The sequence below is a fragment of the Amia ocellicauda genome, chromosome 20 (genome assembly GCF_036373705.1).
Source record: "Amia ocellicauda isolate fAmiCal2 chromosome 20, fAmiCal2.hap1, whole genome shotgun sequence".
NCBI classification, from domain to species: domain Eukaryota; kingdom Metazoa; phylum Chordata; class Actinopteri; order Amiiformes; family Amiidae; genus Amia; species Amia ocellicauda.
In genome coordinates, this window is record NC_089869.1 from 1,340,600 (window position 1) to 1,359,642 (window position 19,043).

At 41.5% G+C, this 19,043-nt stretch overlaps 1 protein-coding gene across 1 annotated transcript in view; it reads left to right on the forward strand.

Annotated features, from left to right (window-relative positions):
• Positions 1-19,043, forward strand: part of LOC136715947 (slit homolog 1 protein) — a 209,423-nt gene that overhangs the window by 131,838 nt on the left and 58,542 nt on the right. The window contains exons 9-10 of the mRNA XM_066693370.1: positions 5,392-5,539; positions 13,407-13,478. Of these exons, the coding sequence (XP_066549467.1) occupies positions 5,392-5,539; positions 13,407-13,478 (220 nt within the window). The remainder of the gene's footprint in view (positions 1-5,391; positions 5,540-13,406; positions 13,479-19,043) is intronic.

Genomic DNA, 19,043 nt, shown 5'->3' on the forward strand with positions numbered 1-19,043 from the left:
GCAATGGCATTTATGGGGGGTCAGGCCCCACTGTCTCCCTGATAGAGCCGGCCCTGCCATGTGTCAGTTTAGTATGTCAGTTTTTGATCTATTCTAAGGTGAACATGCAGGGTGATGGAACATTTGAGAGAGAGAAGAGAATTTCATTCTGTTTGGTTTAACATTAGCCAAATTTTTAACAATGTACTTAAAATAGCACACTTCACATGGAGGAATTGCCGCAGAGCACGGCATGGAGGACAAAAATAAAAACATTTTCTGGCAGTGTAATGGTCCCTTCTATGGTTGCCCCACATTATGATTCCAGCTTGCTATATTTAAAGCTAAATCCTGGCAAGTCCTGTATTAGTTTAAAATTGGAGGTTTGGCTCCTTTAAATGTTTTGTTATCATATTCGTTTGATTGAAGCCAGGGATAGAAATGTACCAAAATGTACATACCGTAAAACTTCCAATACTCACCGGGTCTCAAATACCAGCCGGTCTCCAATAGTTGCCGAGTTGATTTGCATAATCATGTAAACAAAAGCCGTTCTCTAATAAACGCTGGGTTACGTGTCTTTCTTGTTGAAGGTGTGCTGTGGTATCTAGTAGCAGCAGTCCTATAAGTTGCGAGGTGGGGCCTCCATGGATTGGACTTGTTTGTCCAGCACATCCCACAGATGCTCGATTGGATTGAGATCTGGGGAATTTGGAGGCCAAGTCAACACCTTGAACTCATGATTCATCAAACCAGGCCACCTTCTTCCATTGCTTCATGGTCGAGTTCCGTTGCTCATGTGCCCATTGTAGGCGCTTTCGGCAGTGGACAGGGGTCAGCATGGCACCCTGACTGGTCTGCGGTTACGCAGCCCCTTACGCAACAAACTGCGATGCACTGTGTGTTCTGACAACTTTCTATCAGAACCAGCATTAACTTTTTTTCAGCAATTTGAGCTACAGTAGCTTGTCTGTTGGATCAGGCCACATGGGCCAGCCTTTGATCCCCACGTGCATCAATGAGCCTTGGCCACCCATGACCCTATCACCAGTTCACTGCTTTTCCTTCCTTGGACCACTTTTGATAGGTACCGACCACTGCAGACCGAGAACACCCCACAAGAGCTGCAGTTTTGGAGATGCTCTGACCCAGTCTAGCCATCACAATTTGGCCCTTGTTAAAGTAGCTCAGATCCTTACGCTTGCCCATTTTCCCTGCTTCTAACACATCAACTTTAAGGACAAAATGTTCACTTGCTGCCTAATATATCCCACCCACTAACAGGTGCCATGATAACAAGATTATCAGTGTTATTCACTTCACCCGTTAGTGGTCATAATGTTATGGCTGATCGGTATATATATAACGGGTTGGGGGGCCCGTCACAAGAAAGGGCTGTATGTAGGCGGGGTCTGGTCTTGAAACACACAGTAGGAAGGCAGGCAAAGGGTACAAAACAGGCTTGCTGTGGTTTTATTGCTTCCCTAAATGGCAGGCACAGTGTCAAAAAGCAAAACAAAACCTAGCTCTGTCCGAGCACTAACTAAACATAAACAATCCCTAACTACAAAACAAACACTAACAATAACAGTAAATGCCCGGGTCTGTAGAGCCGAACACCGGGCAAACAGAAGCACGACAGGGGCAAGGCAGGTTCGTAGTCACAGTCCGTAATCAAAGTTCGTTACCAGTGGGAGGTTGTCAGACAGTCGTGGTTTAAGAGGGAGAATGGTCCAGGTCCAGAAAAAGGGTCGTAAGCCAGTGAATCCGTCAACTGTGAACTCATCCCTGCTCTCTCCGTCGTGCTCTCTCCGTCGTGCTCTCTCCGTCGTCCTCTCTCCGTCGTCCTCTCTCCGTCGTCCTCTCTCCGTCGTCCTGTGCACCTTGCTACCCCAGCCAAGCATGCACACACTGGTTCGCTTCCTTCTTCCTTTTATAGGGGAAGTGGTGGGAGCCCTGCTGGCTTCTGGGGTTTGGAGTCTTGGAGGAGGGGTTTTGTAGTCTCCTCCACTGAAAGACCCACCCTGACCCCAGCCTTTGCCTCTGATACTACCACAATATATAAATATATATATATATATATATATATATATATATATATATATATGTATTGCTGTTAATTGCAGTGATTGAACTAAATGCAACATAAACAATGCATTAATGAAGTATAATGTTGATGGTTTGGTTTAAAATGTATTTCCACAGTTCTGTTGAAGTGCTTTTTTTTATTTAGCGAGAGTTCACAGTATATCGAATTACTGTTATCTTGTTTTCAATCCAGTGTGTAGTTCACCAGACATTGAATGTGATTTGTTTGAATCTTTGGAAAGCAAATTATTAAAAAAATAATAATAATTACAAAAATAAATAAATAAAAGCCTGGCCTGTTAGCCTACGTCTACAATTAAGCAGTGTTTCCAGGCTCTTCTTACCCTGCATGAGTTTGAGTTTAATACAAACGTCGGTCTCCTATTGACTCCGGGGCTTCTTGCAGTTATTTGGAATAAACACCGGGAGCATTTAATTGAAGTTTTATGGTATTTTAGTTAACCACCTTAAACTAAAGATCTCTCAAATACTAAAACTCTTAAACTGTATGAAACAAGTTGGTGTTGGTGGATGGATGTGTTTGGGTTGTGGGGCCTTGTCAGAAACAAGTGTGGATGAAGCCTAAGCCTTTGCCCATATCGTTCAATGTGTTGGGAAAACCTGAAAAAAACATGAAAAACCCTTGACTGCTTGGCATCACAAAATTAGAAGCATTAGAAGATGCTGCAATGCATTCTGGGTGATGCAATTATCAGACTTGCACGCAGTTCTGTTAGTGACATAACACCATGTTAGGACTTTCTTATGTGTGTTTTGTCCATTGAAACTGTTAGCCAATCACATTCCTCTTCCTCCGCCATCCCCTTCTGTAGACTGACACACCCACACACATACATGCTCACACATTCACACCCATGCACTCACACACACATTGACCACTGTCTGAACTCGCAGAGCAGAGATCATTAGAAAGTGGCTTGCTGGCACACAGTGAGGAAGGGTTGTGGGACACCTGCATGGGATTTGGAATGGGAAGGGGTTGGGGTTTAGAGGGTGGGTGGTGTTGGAGGTTGAGAAGGTTGGACAGGGAGTATTTGGTTGTTTTTGGGAGGGAGCCCAAAAGAGCAGGCTCCTGGGTTTTCACGGCTGGCTTCCCCAACCTCTCCCACCCCCATTCCAGGTTTATTCTGCGTTTCCATTTTTCAGAGAGGGCCTGAGGGAATCTTAGTGTATGTGCAAATGTTGTACAGGGTGAGAGGGTGGGGCACAAAGGAGCACTTGGCCTTCCTCTCTCTGAAGAGACCCAGAGATCGTGAAATGTCTTGTGTCTCCAGGCAGGATGCATAGTGGCATTCTAAGACCTTAATTTTACACAATTTAATCAATTTATTGTGTGTTATTTGTGTACAGCACACCATTTCCCACTCATTGGAGCCAATATATCATAAATTCAATTGTTAATTTCAATCTTTTCTTTCTCTGTCAACGTAATCATACTCAATTTTGAGTGTAGGTTACAACCTCTAAGCCACTAGGGCTAACATGGAGCACACAAAATCTCAATCACAGGGCTCAGATGTTGAAGCAATGGAGCTATCTTCGTCTAGAGATAGGCCGCAACAGGAGCAGGGAAGGAGGGAACCCAGGTTGTACCACAGTTACCAAGAAGCATGTTGCTGTGGTAATAGCCCCCACTGCCTGACTGTGTCTCCTTTTGTGGGAGCCCCTGGTGTGCAGTTCTCACCAAAAAGGAAAATAACGAGTTGTTCAAGTTACAGTGTTTCAGAGATTACGTCTTACCTGTAGATGTTACAAGCAAGTATAATGGTTACCCTAGACCCTCTTCGAACTCTCCACTTTTTTTCTCTTCAATCTGTGTTCTTTCTCCTCATGTTGTGTGATAACTGCTTCCCCCATTTTCACTGTGGGATGTATGACTTTCTCCACTTTATAAATAAACCAGCAACTCTGACTAACACTAGAAGTCTGAGAGGCAATCAAATATTAATGACTGGAAAAGCAGAGAAAACCCAATAGGTTTTGTACTGCAGCACAAATTATCCCATTTCCAAAATAAATCTGTTTTAGTTTCTTTCTGGGTTAAGCTGTAAACATTGGCATACTACAGCCAAACATATCTCTCCTGAAACACAAACAAGAGTCTGGACAGATGAAGCCTTATACTATGGGGAAAGTATTGTCTATTCAAACTTTCCCAGTAAAAATGACAGGAGATAAATGTTACGGACCTGCGAACAGGGGAAACTCCCCAAGTAATTTGATTACGTGTTGGTGGTTCACTTTTAATGACATATGAAGCAGACCTTTCACATAAAATAGTATATTCATTATACATACATGCTAAAATAGGAGACACATGAAAGGAGGGTGAGAAAGGAGAGATACCCTGATTAACCAATCCTCTGACAGTGCATATTAGTGTTAGCCACAGGAATAAGAGTTGGGTCGCAATGCAGTCTAGAATGTTGCCCACTTGGTATCTTTCAGAATGTAGACAATGAATCCACATCATGCTGAATATGAACAGATCATGATCACCCCAAAAAAACAGCACAAAAAGCAAGATATGGTGTTTGATTTTCTAGCTACTGTAGAACAAGTCCTTCAAATCTCCTGAAAAGTCCCTCTTAAGACTATAATCCACCCTCTGACTGGTCCAACATTCAGGCAGTGACCCACAATGCAGAGCTTCCAGCGCAGCCAAAGCCAATGCAAGCAGGTGTGACTGGGATGGGGGTGTGGGTGAGGGGTTGTAGATTTCTGGGATCTCCAATGTTGGAGAACATCTGGGTTTTCATTTGTTGCGTTCACTTCATTTGTGCACTCCCTAGCAGCTGTAATAGCACTTGAACAACCAAGGACAATAGTAATACAGACTACAGTAATGAGCAAGAAAAAGCAGTTTGGGGCTTTTGAGGTTTCTTCACAAATCTGGAGGAGTAGAGTTTTAGTACATTGCTGGAAGACTCAGTAGACACAAAATTAATACACAAAATTAGGCCTATCTTCTTACTTTGGGAAAACTGTCTATCTAATCCCTTTTACACAGAACAATTACTTTGCAGTTTACAGTGAAAGTATGGAACATTCGATACTGACACACTGGTCTTTATTAATACCATACAATGCATATGCAGCAAGTATAATGTGTAAACAAATAATAAAAACCAAAATAATTATTCTAACCTTTCTGTTTTCTGCTCCTGAAGTAATTCAGCCGTGCTATATAACTGCAACCTATATTGAAATGTTTAAATTAGTGTGATACATTATTTTTAACATCTTGTGGTTTTGAGGACTGAGGAGGTGTTCACCCCTTTCCTGGTACTCCTCTCTCCTCAGGTCATGTGGAGGCTGCGGTGCTGCAGCCCTGTAGCCTCGCTGCCGGCTCCTGCCCAGCTATGTGTACCTGCAGCAACAACATTGTGGACTGCCGTGGTAAAGGCCTCATTGCCATCCCCGCCAACCTGCCTGACAGCATGGCTGAAATGTGAGTAGAGTTCTGAGACACAACTATGAAGTATATCGGCAGGCATACAGAGTAATGAAGAAGTATATGACTGCCCTTTCAACTGATTAATACCAGGAAATAGATGGCTATTTGATCTATCCACATAGTCAGTTCAAATAAGTGAGTGATAGGGTCAACCTAACTTCATTGTTCCTGTTCTGCATTCCCTTTTGTTTTGTTATTTTGATCAAGTCTGTCTTTCCTTTTTGATGAAACTGGGGATACATTCAGAAAAAAAAGGAGAAAGAAATGATGAGGTTGAGTGGGGGATATTTAGAGGAGGGGGAGACCTCATTGATCTAGCTATTGGATCATTTTGCATATATTCTCATTCTTCATGGGTCAATATAGACATTGTAACTTGCTATCCTGTTTCCAAAAAGTATTTAGGTACATTTATAGCTCAGATTTTAAACTCCCCATAGCTGAATGTGTCCTATTTACATTCAGAAGGAAGCATTTTTATTGTTTTATTTATTTTACTTTAATCAATTTCTTCATCAGCAATCACAGAATACCCACAGTCAAACTATTAAAATAATTCAAGGTACAGCTGGAACTGCTAACAATCTGAATCTTGCAGGTGATCAAGAAGCCACAGGCACTAGCTGGTGTGCAATGAATTGGGGTTGTTTCGGGGCAGTGGGATAATGCATTGATCTGCTCCTTGCATGTAATGTAACCTAAGTGGAGTTCAGGCAGTGAGACAGGCAAGTCTGCGGTGATACTTCTACAAGGTCTGATGTTTCCTGTCTAAAACAGTTGACCTACCTGCAAATACAAAAATTGTAACATTACATTTTTAAAACGCAATATGGTATACATTTGTAATCTGCATTTTACAAGTATGTCTAAGTTTTGGTTTGGTCAAAGATAGCTGTTCCATTAATTTCCAATGAAGTGTGTTCAAACCTAATTATATATTTTCATGAACCTGAGATTTTTTGTTTATTCATGGGACTGCTGATACCACTTAAACTCAAATAGGTTTTGCCTGTAAAATATGCAAAGACAGCATGACATGTATTTTGCAGACAAACTGTAGGTACAGAAGCCATCAGTCCTATACAGGTCTTAATTTTTCTTTTACAATGATTTGCTTGTTGACAAGAAAGTCTTCTACTATATATCTCTGTGTATTGGCTGCAGCAATGTGCCGTTTTCAGATTTTTGTTTTGACATATATTTTTGTATCTTTGGAAAGCCTGAGGTCTGGTATATCAATAAGTTTTACCGTAGTGCTAATGGGATGTTTTTGGCAGGCCCTGGTGAAATAGATGTAAAAGAAAGAACAGTTCAAAATAAAGCTGGATCTCATCACGGCACAAGATAATGGAAAAAACACAAAGGATGTTGAGCTGATACCTTGCAGTCTTGCAGTGTTTATGCTGTATCGCCAGACTTTAAAAAGTCAGACGATTGACTGCCCTCTTTATACAGACGTCTTCCTTGTTTCCAATGCATGTTGTAAGGAATAATAATCATATATTTTATTATAATAATTGAGTTCTATTGATGAGTTACATTTGACTGGAACCTTATATAAAAATAAAACCAGGCTGAATTATATATATATTTGTTGGCATTTATTATTATTTTTCTGAACTTAACAAATTACTTTATTATACTATCTAGTTGTAAGCAATAAAAATGGGTATTGGATCCAATAATTTAGGACTGTGACTCTGTACAAGATGAAGTGGTTGTTGAAACTGGATGGATGGATAATATGAGTAACCCAATATCAGATATTATGTGGCAACCATGTTTAGCTAAGGATGCTAATTATCTAACCAGCACTGTGCATGTGATGTTGACATCATGTTTTTCATACAGGGAAACAAATTTTGCTGGGCAGAAGCCATGACAATTAACAATTTCAATGGACACTCCTAAACTGAAAATTGTTACTGTGGAATTGACCTTTCAGTTTTACCATTAATACATCATTTGAATTAAGGAGAGGATAACTGCTTTAGTTCTCTAGTTATTAGTTTTGGGGCTACACACATTTTCAGTTTGATGGTTTACTTTTACAACAGGAAAGTAACAGAAACCAGATTAGCCTTGTGTATACTGTGAGAGGGGATAGTCTATACCTAAATTCTCAGTTATAGTTCAACTCAGCCCAGACAGTGTTATCATCAGATACTGAGAAGCTACAGCCTGCCCTGATTTTATTTTGGAAGTAAGAAAACAGATTTTTTTCCCCTCTTTTTAATAAACATGTTTTTTCCTCTCCTGTTCTCCAGTGTCCTTCAGCAGCAGCTGTAATCACCCAGAGCCCTCTCAGGATGAATAGCTAATGGCATTACGTGTTCTCATTTCATTAAAGCCATGCTTACAGCGCTTCTCGCCAAACGAGCTGCATTGATTATTCGCCTGGCCAGGCTACTTTAGCAGATTGTTTCTTTTTTCTCGGGCTGATTGGAAACTGCTCCATACTAATTTTCTCTGTGCCAGGGAATCGATTCAGACCCCCCTCCACCCAGGTGTGATGATTGCAAGACAGCCTCCTTTTTTCTGCAACCCACAATCGATTTCAATCTGCTGCTGTTTTAAATGCACCGATTCATCACCTGGGTTCCTTGTCCAGCAGAGAAGTCCTAGAAGTATTGATCCACACTGCAGGAGCAATCTGTCAGGCTGGCTATGCATACTCACACACACACACTAAACCTCCACCACCAACACCACCAATGATCTAGTCAGCATTTGTTTTAGCACCAGTCAATTAAAAGATTGTATCATCTTTTTCTTGGTATCATTTTTCTCCCCAACTAACAAAACAATTCAATTCAGACACTCACTGTTGACAACTAAATGAAGACTGTGACTGTTGTCAACATTAGGACTGTGGACTAAAATTCCTGAGCATTTTTGTTGACACCTCTGTCTTACAGTTTTACTGGGAAGTCCTCCCCACACTGACTTCCCCAGAGTTGATTAACAATAGCTGATTCTGAACAGAGAGAAAGAAAACAAAGAGCAAACTCCTCCCCTCACACATCTTCAAACTGTACTGTCACAGATGTTCATCTTCAATGACATCTTACCCCAGCAGACTATTTTGTTTGTTAGGAGCTGTTACATTGCTTTTACATTGACTTTCATCAATCTGTTTTCATATTAAATCTAAACCTCCAGTATACTGCTGTGTTTCCCATTGTTACTGTTGTTGTTGTAGTTTCAATACATGGCACTGTGAGGACATGAGGTGCAGCGTGATGCCTCTGCTAGGCAAACAATCTATTAAGCTTTGACAATCAATGGAAAGATTAAAAAAAAACAGAAACCTGACAAATCACGAAGAGGCAGAGTTTTAATTTAAGCCTCTGTAAATGTGCAGATTACCACAGAGGGAGAGTTGAGCAGACTGGAAAATTTGCTTTTAATTTTTAACAGGGATTTCAACATGTTTGTATTAGATCACTTTTCAATTAAAATATATGTATTTAATTTTTAAATCACATTAAACATTTTGATAAACAATTATTTTCCAAGGAAGCAAAATACTGGATATATTTCCTCTCCATGCCGGATTGATTTTAATTAATTTGTACCTGTGAAGGCCAAAGGGTGGAGTTGCTTAAAATTCTCAGTTTTAGACACACATTCGCTCTAAATTGCTCAGAATACTTCCACATTTGATTTACACCACTAAAACGTAAATCACCGATGTCAGTATTTAGTGTACTTCTCAGTCTTTTAGGTCAGATAAGTAATGTTTTTGTACAGGCATTTCCAGATTGCTTATACAATAAATCTGCTAGGGGAAAAAAATAGCATTGATCTTCAAAACACGTTTTATAATTATTTTTATTGAATTAGTTTTTCCTCCTTTTGTTATGCTTAGTTTGTTTTGTTTCTTTGTACAGTTCAATTAAGTTATTCTAAGGGCATCAGTTAAATATCAGTGTGTAGCACTGTTTGCTTTAAGATGATTGTACTGTATTGTGAGAAACAGTGCCTCATTTCCATTAAATTGAAAAATAAAATATAAAGAAAACTAAACTACACTGTTTGGAAATGCCATGGTGAGGACAATCTGTTTCTAGGTGATAATGGCATTTTTATCTATTGTGATTCCTATAACTACAAGCTTACAGGAGAGGTAATCCGGACACTTCAGCTGTGAAATAAACATCAAATCCAGGAGTGCTTGTTAGTTCTCCATGCATAAATGCTTCCCCTCCCCACCCTTTAAGGTCAGTAAATATAAAGCTTGTGCACTAGGTATTGTATTGCAAGTCTTTTACTTTGTTCATTTGACCTTGTCATTCTCTATGGGGAATGAGGTGGGGGCAATTTCTGATGGAAGCTAGGGGATGGATATTGTTTTATGGTCCTCCTCCTCCTATTTCTATCGCAACCAAAGAAGCTTAAACAGTCAATGCTGTTATAAACCTTTATTACCACCCTGAGTAGTGTCAGGAATTAAAGAGTTAAGATATACTGTCAACTTAAAGCAGAGCACTATTTATTTCCCACGCACCCCTGGAAAGCAGTTGAATGGGGAAGTAGTCCCGGTTGGTGGATGCGTACAGTTGCCAATCTGCCTGCCCGCTGCGCCAAGGTTCTGTAGCAGGTCGAGTTTTACCCCCAGCGTGCCCACTAAAAATGCTGTTTATTTATAGGTCAGTTCACAGCTTTTAAAATTCCTAACTTAATTAGGCTTAGGGGGGATTGAGAGAGAGAGAGTCTTGGAGGCAGCTGCCTGCTCTGCTGTGCACTGGAAAAAAAAAAAAAAAACAAGGCAGGCCAGAGAGCAACAAGAGCTCTAAAACACAGCCAGCCCCAAAAGCTCCCACTAATGGGATTTTCAGAGCACCAAAAAAAAGGAAAAGAATAAACATTTATTGCGTCATAATTTTTTTTTCCAGCACATCTGATGCAGATTAAGTTTGTGATTCCCAAAGTTTCCGCAATGAATAAATCCCCATTGACCATGACAAAAATGAAAAACCCACAATATACCATTTAATGAGACAATACTGTAAATGCCCTGCTTTGGTCTGGTATCTCTGTCCCTCCGCTAGCAGACAGACAGGAAAGTTGGGGCCCGATTAAATCAAAACATTGTCCCACCCGCTAATAGAAAACTACAAACCTGTATATCATAGCGGTTACATTTATGATTAGAAGAAAGTGTCATCTAACTAAAAATGAAGCCGCAACTGAGTACAGTTCTGTAGTTTTCTATGGTGGGTCAAAGTTTTGATTTAATCCCAGCCTTGGTGTTGCATTCCTTTTTTATAGAAATTTGTAAAGGTCATGGTAATTATGCTCCATTCCCAACAACTGGTTAATGGTGTGCATGTCAAATAGGCCACACTAAATAGGACTATGTTCTCTGAGGTAATATTTGACAACATGCTGGCCAGTGTTCTTCTAATCCAGTAGGTTTTCTAGCCCTCTTTAAATCATGACATGTATTGAGTTTAATTGGTTTCATTAGGTGAGTACTTTGTTCAATTAACTTATTCAGAGCTTAGGTGGAATGAAAACCAAAAGTGATCTGGCCCTGGAGCAGATTCAAAGAACACTGTTTAAGTTTAAGTTTAAGTTTCTGTGGTGTCAACAACATTTCTCAATGCTCACTGTTTCATCTGCACAAGAGCCCACCTTCCTCCACTTGGTTTGATAACCACAGAGCTATGTACTAACTGTAAGACTTTATGCATAACTCCCAACCCCTGCCCCCCCAAATAAAGCATCACATTATTACACGTATAACTCAACTTTCTATTTAATTTAATTTGTACAGTTGGAATCACCAAACTTTTTTTTTACCTTTTCATTTTTTTATACTCTCCAAGCTTGAATTATTTTCTAATATTTTACACACATCCTCCAAAATGTGTAGTCATCCAATGCTTTTTACACTTTGAGCCCACAGCACATACAACAGAGCAATGGCACTGCAAGAAGAACACAGCTCTACCTGATAAAACAGGACTCACGGTGAGCTGAGGAAATCATGTCTGATGTACTCAGCCCCATGGGGAATCCCAGTCACACTCGGCCCTGACACAACCCAGATTGCAACCAGTGCTGTCTGGACTATAGTGCTCAACTTCAGCTCAGAGTGTAGGCTTTTAACACATACGCTGCAGCTTAAAAAAATGTGAGAGATATCTACTAATCCTCACAGGAAGTGAAAGGAAGTTTTGCTCTGTGTAAAAATGCCCAGGCCTGAATCTCACAAAGCCCAGAGTATAACTTCCAGCAGCAGCCTGGGGGAGAGGCCAGGGGATTAAGAGGCTGAAGCCCAGCTTAGCCTTGCTGACAGACTCGTTTAAATAGCCTTAGAAGGGCTGGGCTTCTCTTTACACTAGCAGGAGTACAGCCAAGCGCTGAAGGAATCTCAAGTCTCCTTGAACAATCATTTGTTTCTTCAGACTTGTTTGTTATTTCTGTAGACATTATGACTTAGAGTTAGAGGCTCAGAACAGAGCAAAGCCATCTAGGCTAGGTGAAAGCTTTGGAACCAGGACAGATTATAATTAAACACAGGACAACAGAAGCAGGTCACCCGTGGTCACAACATTTTTCACTTTTTGCTATGTGGGAATGAAGGACAACCCTGCAGACAATGAGGGAGCTCACACAGGACAATGCAGCTGAGAAAGAAAATGCTCACAACATTTGGAGCATGTCATTGCCAGAAGGTACAAATCCAAACTAGAGAGCTGAAATATTTGTTTCTTGTATTCAGACTGAATACTTTGTAATAATGAGTGGGGAAGAAAAGCAACAGTGATCAGTGAAACAACATCTGAGTGGCCCAGCCACCACCTAGACATTGATTCAAATGCGTTGGAAGATACCTGTATTAATAAAACAGTGGACTCTCCACTTTGGAAGGTGACAGCTTTGAAGTGGTTGAAAAGATTGTGCATATGTGAGTTTGAATAAGTTGAAGAGGTCTCAGTTAATACAATCTTAAAAGTATTTTAAGAACATTAGCAAATACAAATCTGACCTTTCAGAGCACAGGTTGAGTTCTGTAGTCCAGACAGCGCAGCATCACAGCGAACTGTGAATGGTATTCCCCACAAAGCAGTGGCACATTGGATGAGGGCTGGCAAAAATGGGTGAGCTTGAGTAGGTCATGGTTTCATCAGCTTGCTGTGTAACAGTGACCCCTGTAGTTTAGCGTAATCCATGAGAGCTGCATTTGTCCTGCATTATTGTACGAACAGTACTATAGTGTTACGGGTCTCCAAGACACTCAGATTAACATTATTGGAAGATATATTGTTTTGAGTATTGAGAGGATCCCAGAATACAGTCACACTGGAATTTAAATTTGGTATTTAAATTTTGGAATTTAAATGTTGGATCTTAATCTTTTTTTCAATTTCAAGTTTTGTTACTTTAGCTATTCTTATTGTAATGTTACATAATACTAACCTGAAAATAAGACACAACCTTCTTTCCTTTTCTTTTTTCTTTACTACTAAAGAGGAGGTTCAACTTCTTAAATTAAATAAATTAAATATACTACCAACCACTGATCAGTAGTGATATCTTAGATGACAATAACAGCATTATAATGGATGTTCTAGAAACTTCTATCTACAATACATTTTCTGTCTGTTACACTAGCTCTACTGTTTGGACATTCGCAAAATGGAACACATGGCCTGACAGCACATTTTTCACAGGACAGTGTGTAAATTGTCTTCTTCTCTCAAGGGCTGTACAATTAACATATGGCATTTTCATCAATTACCTAGTCATTGGACTGGGGTGACATGGGTTTTCATTTAAAGACATTTATTTTGTGTTTCAACAATTTTTCTAAAATCTGTGATGATTGTCTCTCCAATTGTCACTGCAGACGCTTGGAGCAGAATGGGATCAAGTCTGTCCCTCCTGGAGCCTTCTCCCCATACAAGAAACTCCGGAGAATGTAAGTCAATTGTCTACTAATGGTTTGTTGTAAAATGACCCACACTATTTTTTCTTGGACTTAGTATTTAGAGGATCCCAGAATACAGTCACACAGGAATTTGAATTTAGAATCATCACTAATCATCATTAAGAAACCTGAAATGATTTAAAATGATGTATAGAATTGTTTCTTCATTCCAGATAGGAACACTTAGATATACATACATTTTCAGAGCATAGTATCCCCATGGAGAAATGTAAATGTATGCAGGATGCCCTGCTTTGATGGAAGGTATTTCTAAACAGTTAATAATCTGTCAACTTTGGGGGACTCACCACATGTAATTATATTTTTATTAATTAAGTGTGTCTGAGTAGAGGGTTGCAGTGGAGAGCAGTTTTGTCTGCACTGATACCACACATACTGTCAATGAAGCTTTTGTTGCTTACAGAAGCAAAAAAAACAATCACACACAAAAAAAAAACCTTTAACTGCATATTACACTGAAATAGCTAGTGGGAATGGAGAACGGTGTACAACCCTTTCTCTGCCTCCAGCAGCCCAGTTGCTTGGGTACACAAACAAGTGGTTCTGTTTCAACCTGCAAATAAAAATAAATATCCCTCCTTTTCCTGCTTGTTCAGCTGCCTGCATTCAGGCGCTCCTCTCCCAGGCATCTACCAGCTTTACAGACAAAATGAGCAGCAGGCTGAGAGAGACCCAGCAGCCCATTCCCAGCCTGCAGGATATAAATAGGCTGACTGATTTGTGCGTGTGTATATATTATGACCACCTGCCTAATATTGTGTAGGTCCCCCTTTTGCCGCCAAACAGGCCTGACCTGTCGAGGCATGGTATCTGGCACCAAGTCAGTCAGGGTGCCCATGCTGACCCCTGTCCACTGCCGAAAGCACCTACAATGGGCATGTGAGCATCAGAACTGGACCACGAAGCAATGGAAGAAGGTGGCCTCGTCTGATGAATCACGAGTTCAAGGTGTTGACTTGGCCTCCAAATTCCCCAGATCTCAATCAAATAGAGCATCTATGGGATGTGCTGGACAAACAAGTCTGATCCATGGAGGCCCCACCTCGCAACTTACAAGACTTAAAGGATCTGCTGCTAACGTCTTGGTGCCAGATACCACAGCACACCTTCAGAGGTCTAGTGGAGTCCATGCCTCGACAGGTCAGGGCTGTTTTGGGACCTACACAATATTAGGCAGGTGGTCATAATGTTATGGCTGATCAGTGTATATATATATATATATATATATATATATATATATATATATATATATATATATATGATCAAATTCATGTATTAAAAATTAATTCCATATGAATAAGAGCCTTTAAATCATTATGAATTCACATACCACAGAGGCTCGCAGTGGAGCTGACGCGCACTCCTCCGAAATCTCAACAATGCGTCTTGCGTCTCTGAGTCAAGCCAGTGTTGATTGGTTGATCCGGGAGATTCTAAGAGCGCTCAGTGCTGGGGCGACTGGTGTAGGATGTCTGTCTGTAGGGGCTGGAGCAGATCAGAGAAATTATGTGGTGACATACGAAAGTATTTAAAATGCATCTCCTCATCCACAAAACACATTTGTGCACATAATGAGTATTTTGTCCTTCAAACTGCACATTTTGTAAATATAATTCACATTTTATCCCACAAAATGCCTATTATTATTATTATTATTATTTTTATTTTTTTTATTTTTATTTTTTATTATTTTTTTTTTTTTAATTTATTTCTTGGCAGACGACCTTATCCAGGGCGACTTACAACATAAGTGCAAAACAAAGTGCAAAAATACAGTTAAGTACAGGCATCAATAATTACAAATTCAAGTTAACTAAAACATAGTAATACAAAATACAATTTACAAATTCCAATTTACAATTTACACAAGTACAGTAAGTGAGTCTTGAGTAAGCGCCGGAATGAGGTCAAGGACTCTGCCGCTTTGACTTCGGTGGGCAGGTCGTTCCACCATTTAGGGGCCAGGGATGAGAAGGAGCAGGCTCTGGAGGAAGGAGAGTGGAGAGGACGTAGAGTTAGTCTTCTGGCACTGGAGGAACGCAGTGGTCTGGAGGGGATGTATGGAGAGACGAGTGTCTGAAGGTAGCTTGGTGCAGTGTGGTCGAGACAGCGATAGGTGAGGGTCAGTGTCTTGAATGCGTGCCGGTATCGGGAGCCAGTGGAGGGAGCGGAGCAGTCGGGTAGCGTGTGCGAATCGTGGCAGAGAGAATACCAAACGAGCCGCAGAGTTCTGGATGAGCTGGAGCGGGTGGGTAGTAGATGCAGGCAGGCCGGCCAGGACGGAGTTGCAGTAGTCCAGGCGGGAGAGGACCAGGGACTGGACCAGCAGCTGAGTCGAGTAGTCGGTGAGGAAGGGACGCATCCGGCGTATGTTGCTCAGGAAGAATCTGCAGGTGCGTGTCAGCATGGTGATGTGCTGGGTGTAGGAGAGCGCAGGATCGAGGGTGACTCCTAGTTGTTTAGCAGACGAAGAAGGAGAGAGTGTGGTGGATTCCAAGGGGATCGAGATGGGGAGGTCAGCAGAAGGTGAGGAAGAGTGGGGGAAAAACAGGAGATCCGATTTGGAGAGGTTGAGCTTGAGGTGGTGCGAGTGCATCCAGGCAGAAATAGCGAGCAGGAAGAGATGCCAGAGGGTTTGAGAGGGTCGGAAGAGGGAAAAGACAGGAAGATCTGGGCATCATCAGCATAGAAGTGGTAGGAGAAACCATGGGATGCGATGAGGGGGCCCAGGGAGCGAGTGTAGAGAGAGAACAGGAGTGGGCCCAGGACAGAGCCTTTGGGTACGCCTGTGAGGAGAGGTTGGGGGGTGGATGAGGAGCCTCGCCATGTCACTTGGTAGGACCGGTCACTGAGGTAGGAGGAGAACCAGGTGAGAGCAATCCCAGAGATTCCAAGGTCAGCAAGGCAGCAGAGGAGGATGGAGTGATCAACAGTGTCAAATGCTGCGGAGAGGTCAAGGAGGATGAGGACTGAGGAGAGGGAGGCTGCCCGAGCACAGCTGAGGGAGTCAGTGACTGCCAGGAGAGCCGTCTCAGTGGAATGAGCTGTGCGGAAGCCGGATTGCGGAGGATCAAGGAGTGAGTGTTGGGAAAGAAAGTCAGAGAGCTGACAGTGGACCGCCCGCTCGAGAGTCTTTGAGAGGAAGGGGAGTAGGGAGACAGGGCAGTAGTTCTGAGGAGAGGTGGCGTCGAGGGTTGGTTTCTTGAGCAGTGGGATGACAGCAGCTTGTTTAAATGCAGAGGAGAAACAGCCAGAGAGGAGTGAGGAGTTGAGGAGAGAGGAGATGAAGGGGAGAAGATCAGGAGCGTTCGCTTGGAAGAGGCGAGAAGGGAGAGGGTCCAGGGCACACGTTGTAGGTTTGTGACGTAGGAGGAGAGCAGAAACTTCAGCATCTGAGAGAGGTGAGAATGAAGAGAAGGAAGCTTGATCGGTGGGAGGTTTCGATGTGATGGGAGACGAGGGTGGAGTTTTGAAGAGCCTGTGGATGTCCGCAATCTTGGAGGAGAAGAAGGAGGCGAAATCATCAGCAGTGAGAGATGAGGGAGGAGGAGGGGGAGGGGGGGCAAAGAGGGAGGAGAAGGTGGAGTACAGTTTCCGGGGGTTGTTGACAGTGGACTACGCCTACGTATTTTGTGTTTGACAATTTTGGACGAAAGGTAAAATGTATGTTGCTTTCCGTGGACGGAATGAACAATTAGCATTCATGATCAAACAGGTGACTGATCAAGGCATTGATCTAGAGACCCGGGTTTGCAACGTGATCAAGATTGAATTCTGAAGGAAAGTTAGAAACTAGCTGATCCGATCAGATAAACACTATATCAAGTTCAAATCTAATACAATAAATAATGAATATATGAAAATCGCATGTTTCACCAATCATCATGATTGTAAATCTTTCACAACTACTAATTTGATTACAAAGCCCATATTGTCGGCTATATTTATTATATTATTCAGTGGGCTATAGCCTATCACATGAACTGTGGGTTTGGCCATTGGAGAAGAACGTATTTAGAGCTCATTAATTTTGAGGAGTTTAACAGCTGAAACGCCATATATGTATTTAATTCAGTTATTTAGTAACATATAAGAATGGATATGCAAGAGAAATTCACATACGCAGAGATGTGTGTATGTATGTTCTAGTGTTAAGTCTCTAGCCAACTATAGCAAGACAATATAGATCTGCACATACAGGATGCAATTTGTATTTGTGTGTGTGTGCATGTAGTTTCTGTAACATGTCATTAACAATATGTGTTAATTTACATCCATACAATCGTAAGTGCACCATCTTTTTCTATAGATTGCGATGTGTTAATGCGACACTGCCCCCTATGGACGCATCAATCTTACGTGCAAGTATGTTGGTAGACAGCTATGCGAACGTCTGCGTACGATGCCCACACATGTACGCAGAGACGCAGACGCAGAAGTATAAATCCGCCTTTATTCATTTTGATATGACACATGGCTGGGGTGACACAATGTACACCAAGCATTGTGAGACCAGTTTCTCAACTGGGTTTTGAAACCCAGTGAAATCTCAAGCCTGAGGGTATAAATCCCCTGCGCTGTGTTTGTATACTGAGAAATGTCTAAAGTTCATATTCTGTGTTACATTATAATCTCCCTGTCTTACATTTGTAGCTTATTGCATTGTCTTAGTACACCTAGATTGCATTCTATGAACTGTGGAAGGACAGCTAAAAAAGTTTTATAAATACCAGCAGCATCAGTTTTTCCCAAGGAGATGAAACAGTGAATATGCCAAACTAGAGATATCATAGGTCCCGTAGACTTGATTAAGAGCCAGGATGTTCAACACTGGTGTGATTCACATGAACGGAGAGCGTCACTTTATAAACACACAAAACCACAAGAGTCTGGAGGTCTTTCCATATACCTAACCTGTTTATGGCATGACTCAAAAATGTGTTCCATGTGCTTCTGTCAGAAGGCATTTGCTTCTACTAGTCACTGGACAGATTTTAAGGAGAGAGCGGTTAGAGGAGAGGGGAAAACTGACTTCAATTAATTACAACAGGCCGAAGGGGGTGGTCTTATGGGTGGCTTGCATTTAGTGTATCTCTTGTTTTTGGGGAGTTTATATTGAAACGAGTACTGCCCAAAATGATTATTCGACTATTCGGATAGTTTTTACTGAGAGGGGTATAGAACAGCACTAACTGGTGACTGAATTTAGCTCCAAATATTTGTATCGATCCATCAGCACTGCAGGAAGAAAGTGATACAGCTGGCAAGAACATAAGAAAGTTTACAAACGAGAGGAGGCCATTCAACCCATCGTGCTTGTTTGGTGTGCATTAATAACTGAGTGATCCAAGGATCCTGTCCAGTCTGACTTTAAATGTTCCCAAATTTTCAGCTTCTACCACATTGCTGGGGAGTTTGTTCCAGATTATGACAGCTCTCTGTTTGAAGATGTTTTCCGTTTTGAATGCCTATTTTCATTTGTATCCCCGGGTGCATGTGTCCCTGCTGATCTGGAAAAGCTCCTCTGGTTTGATG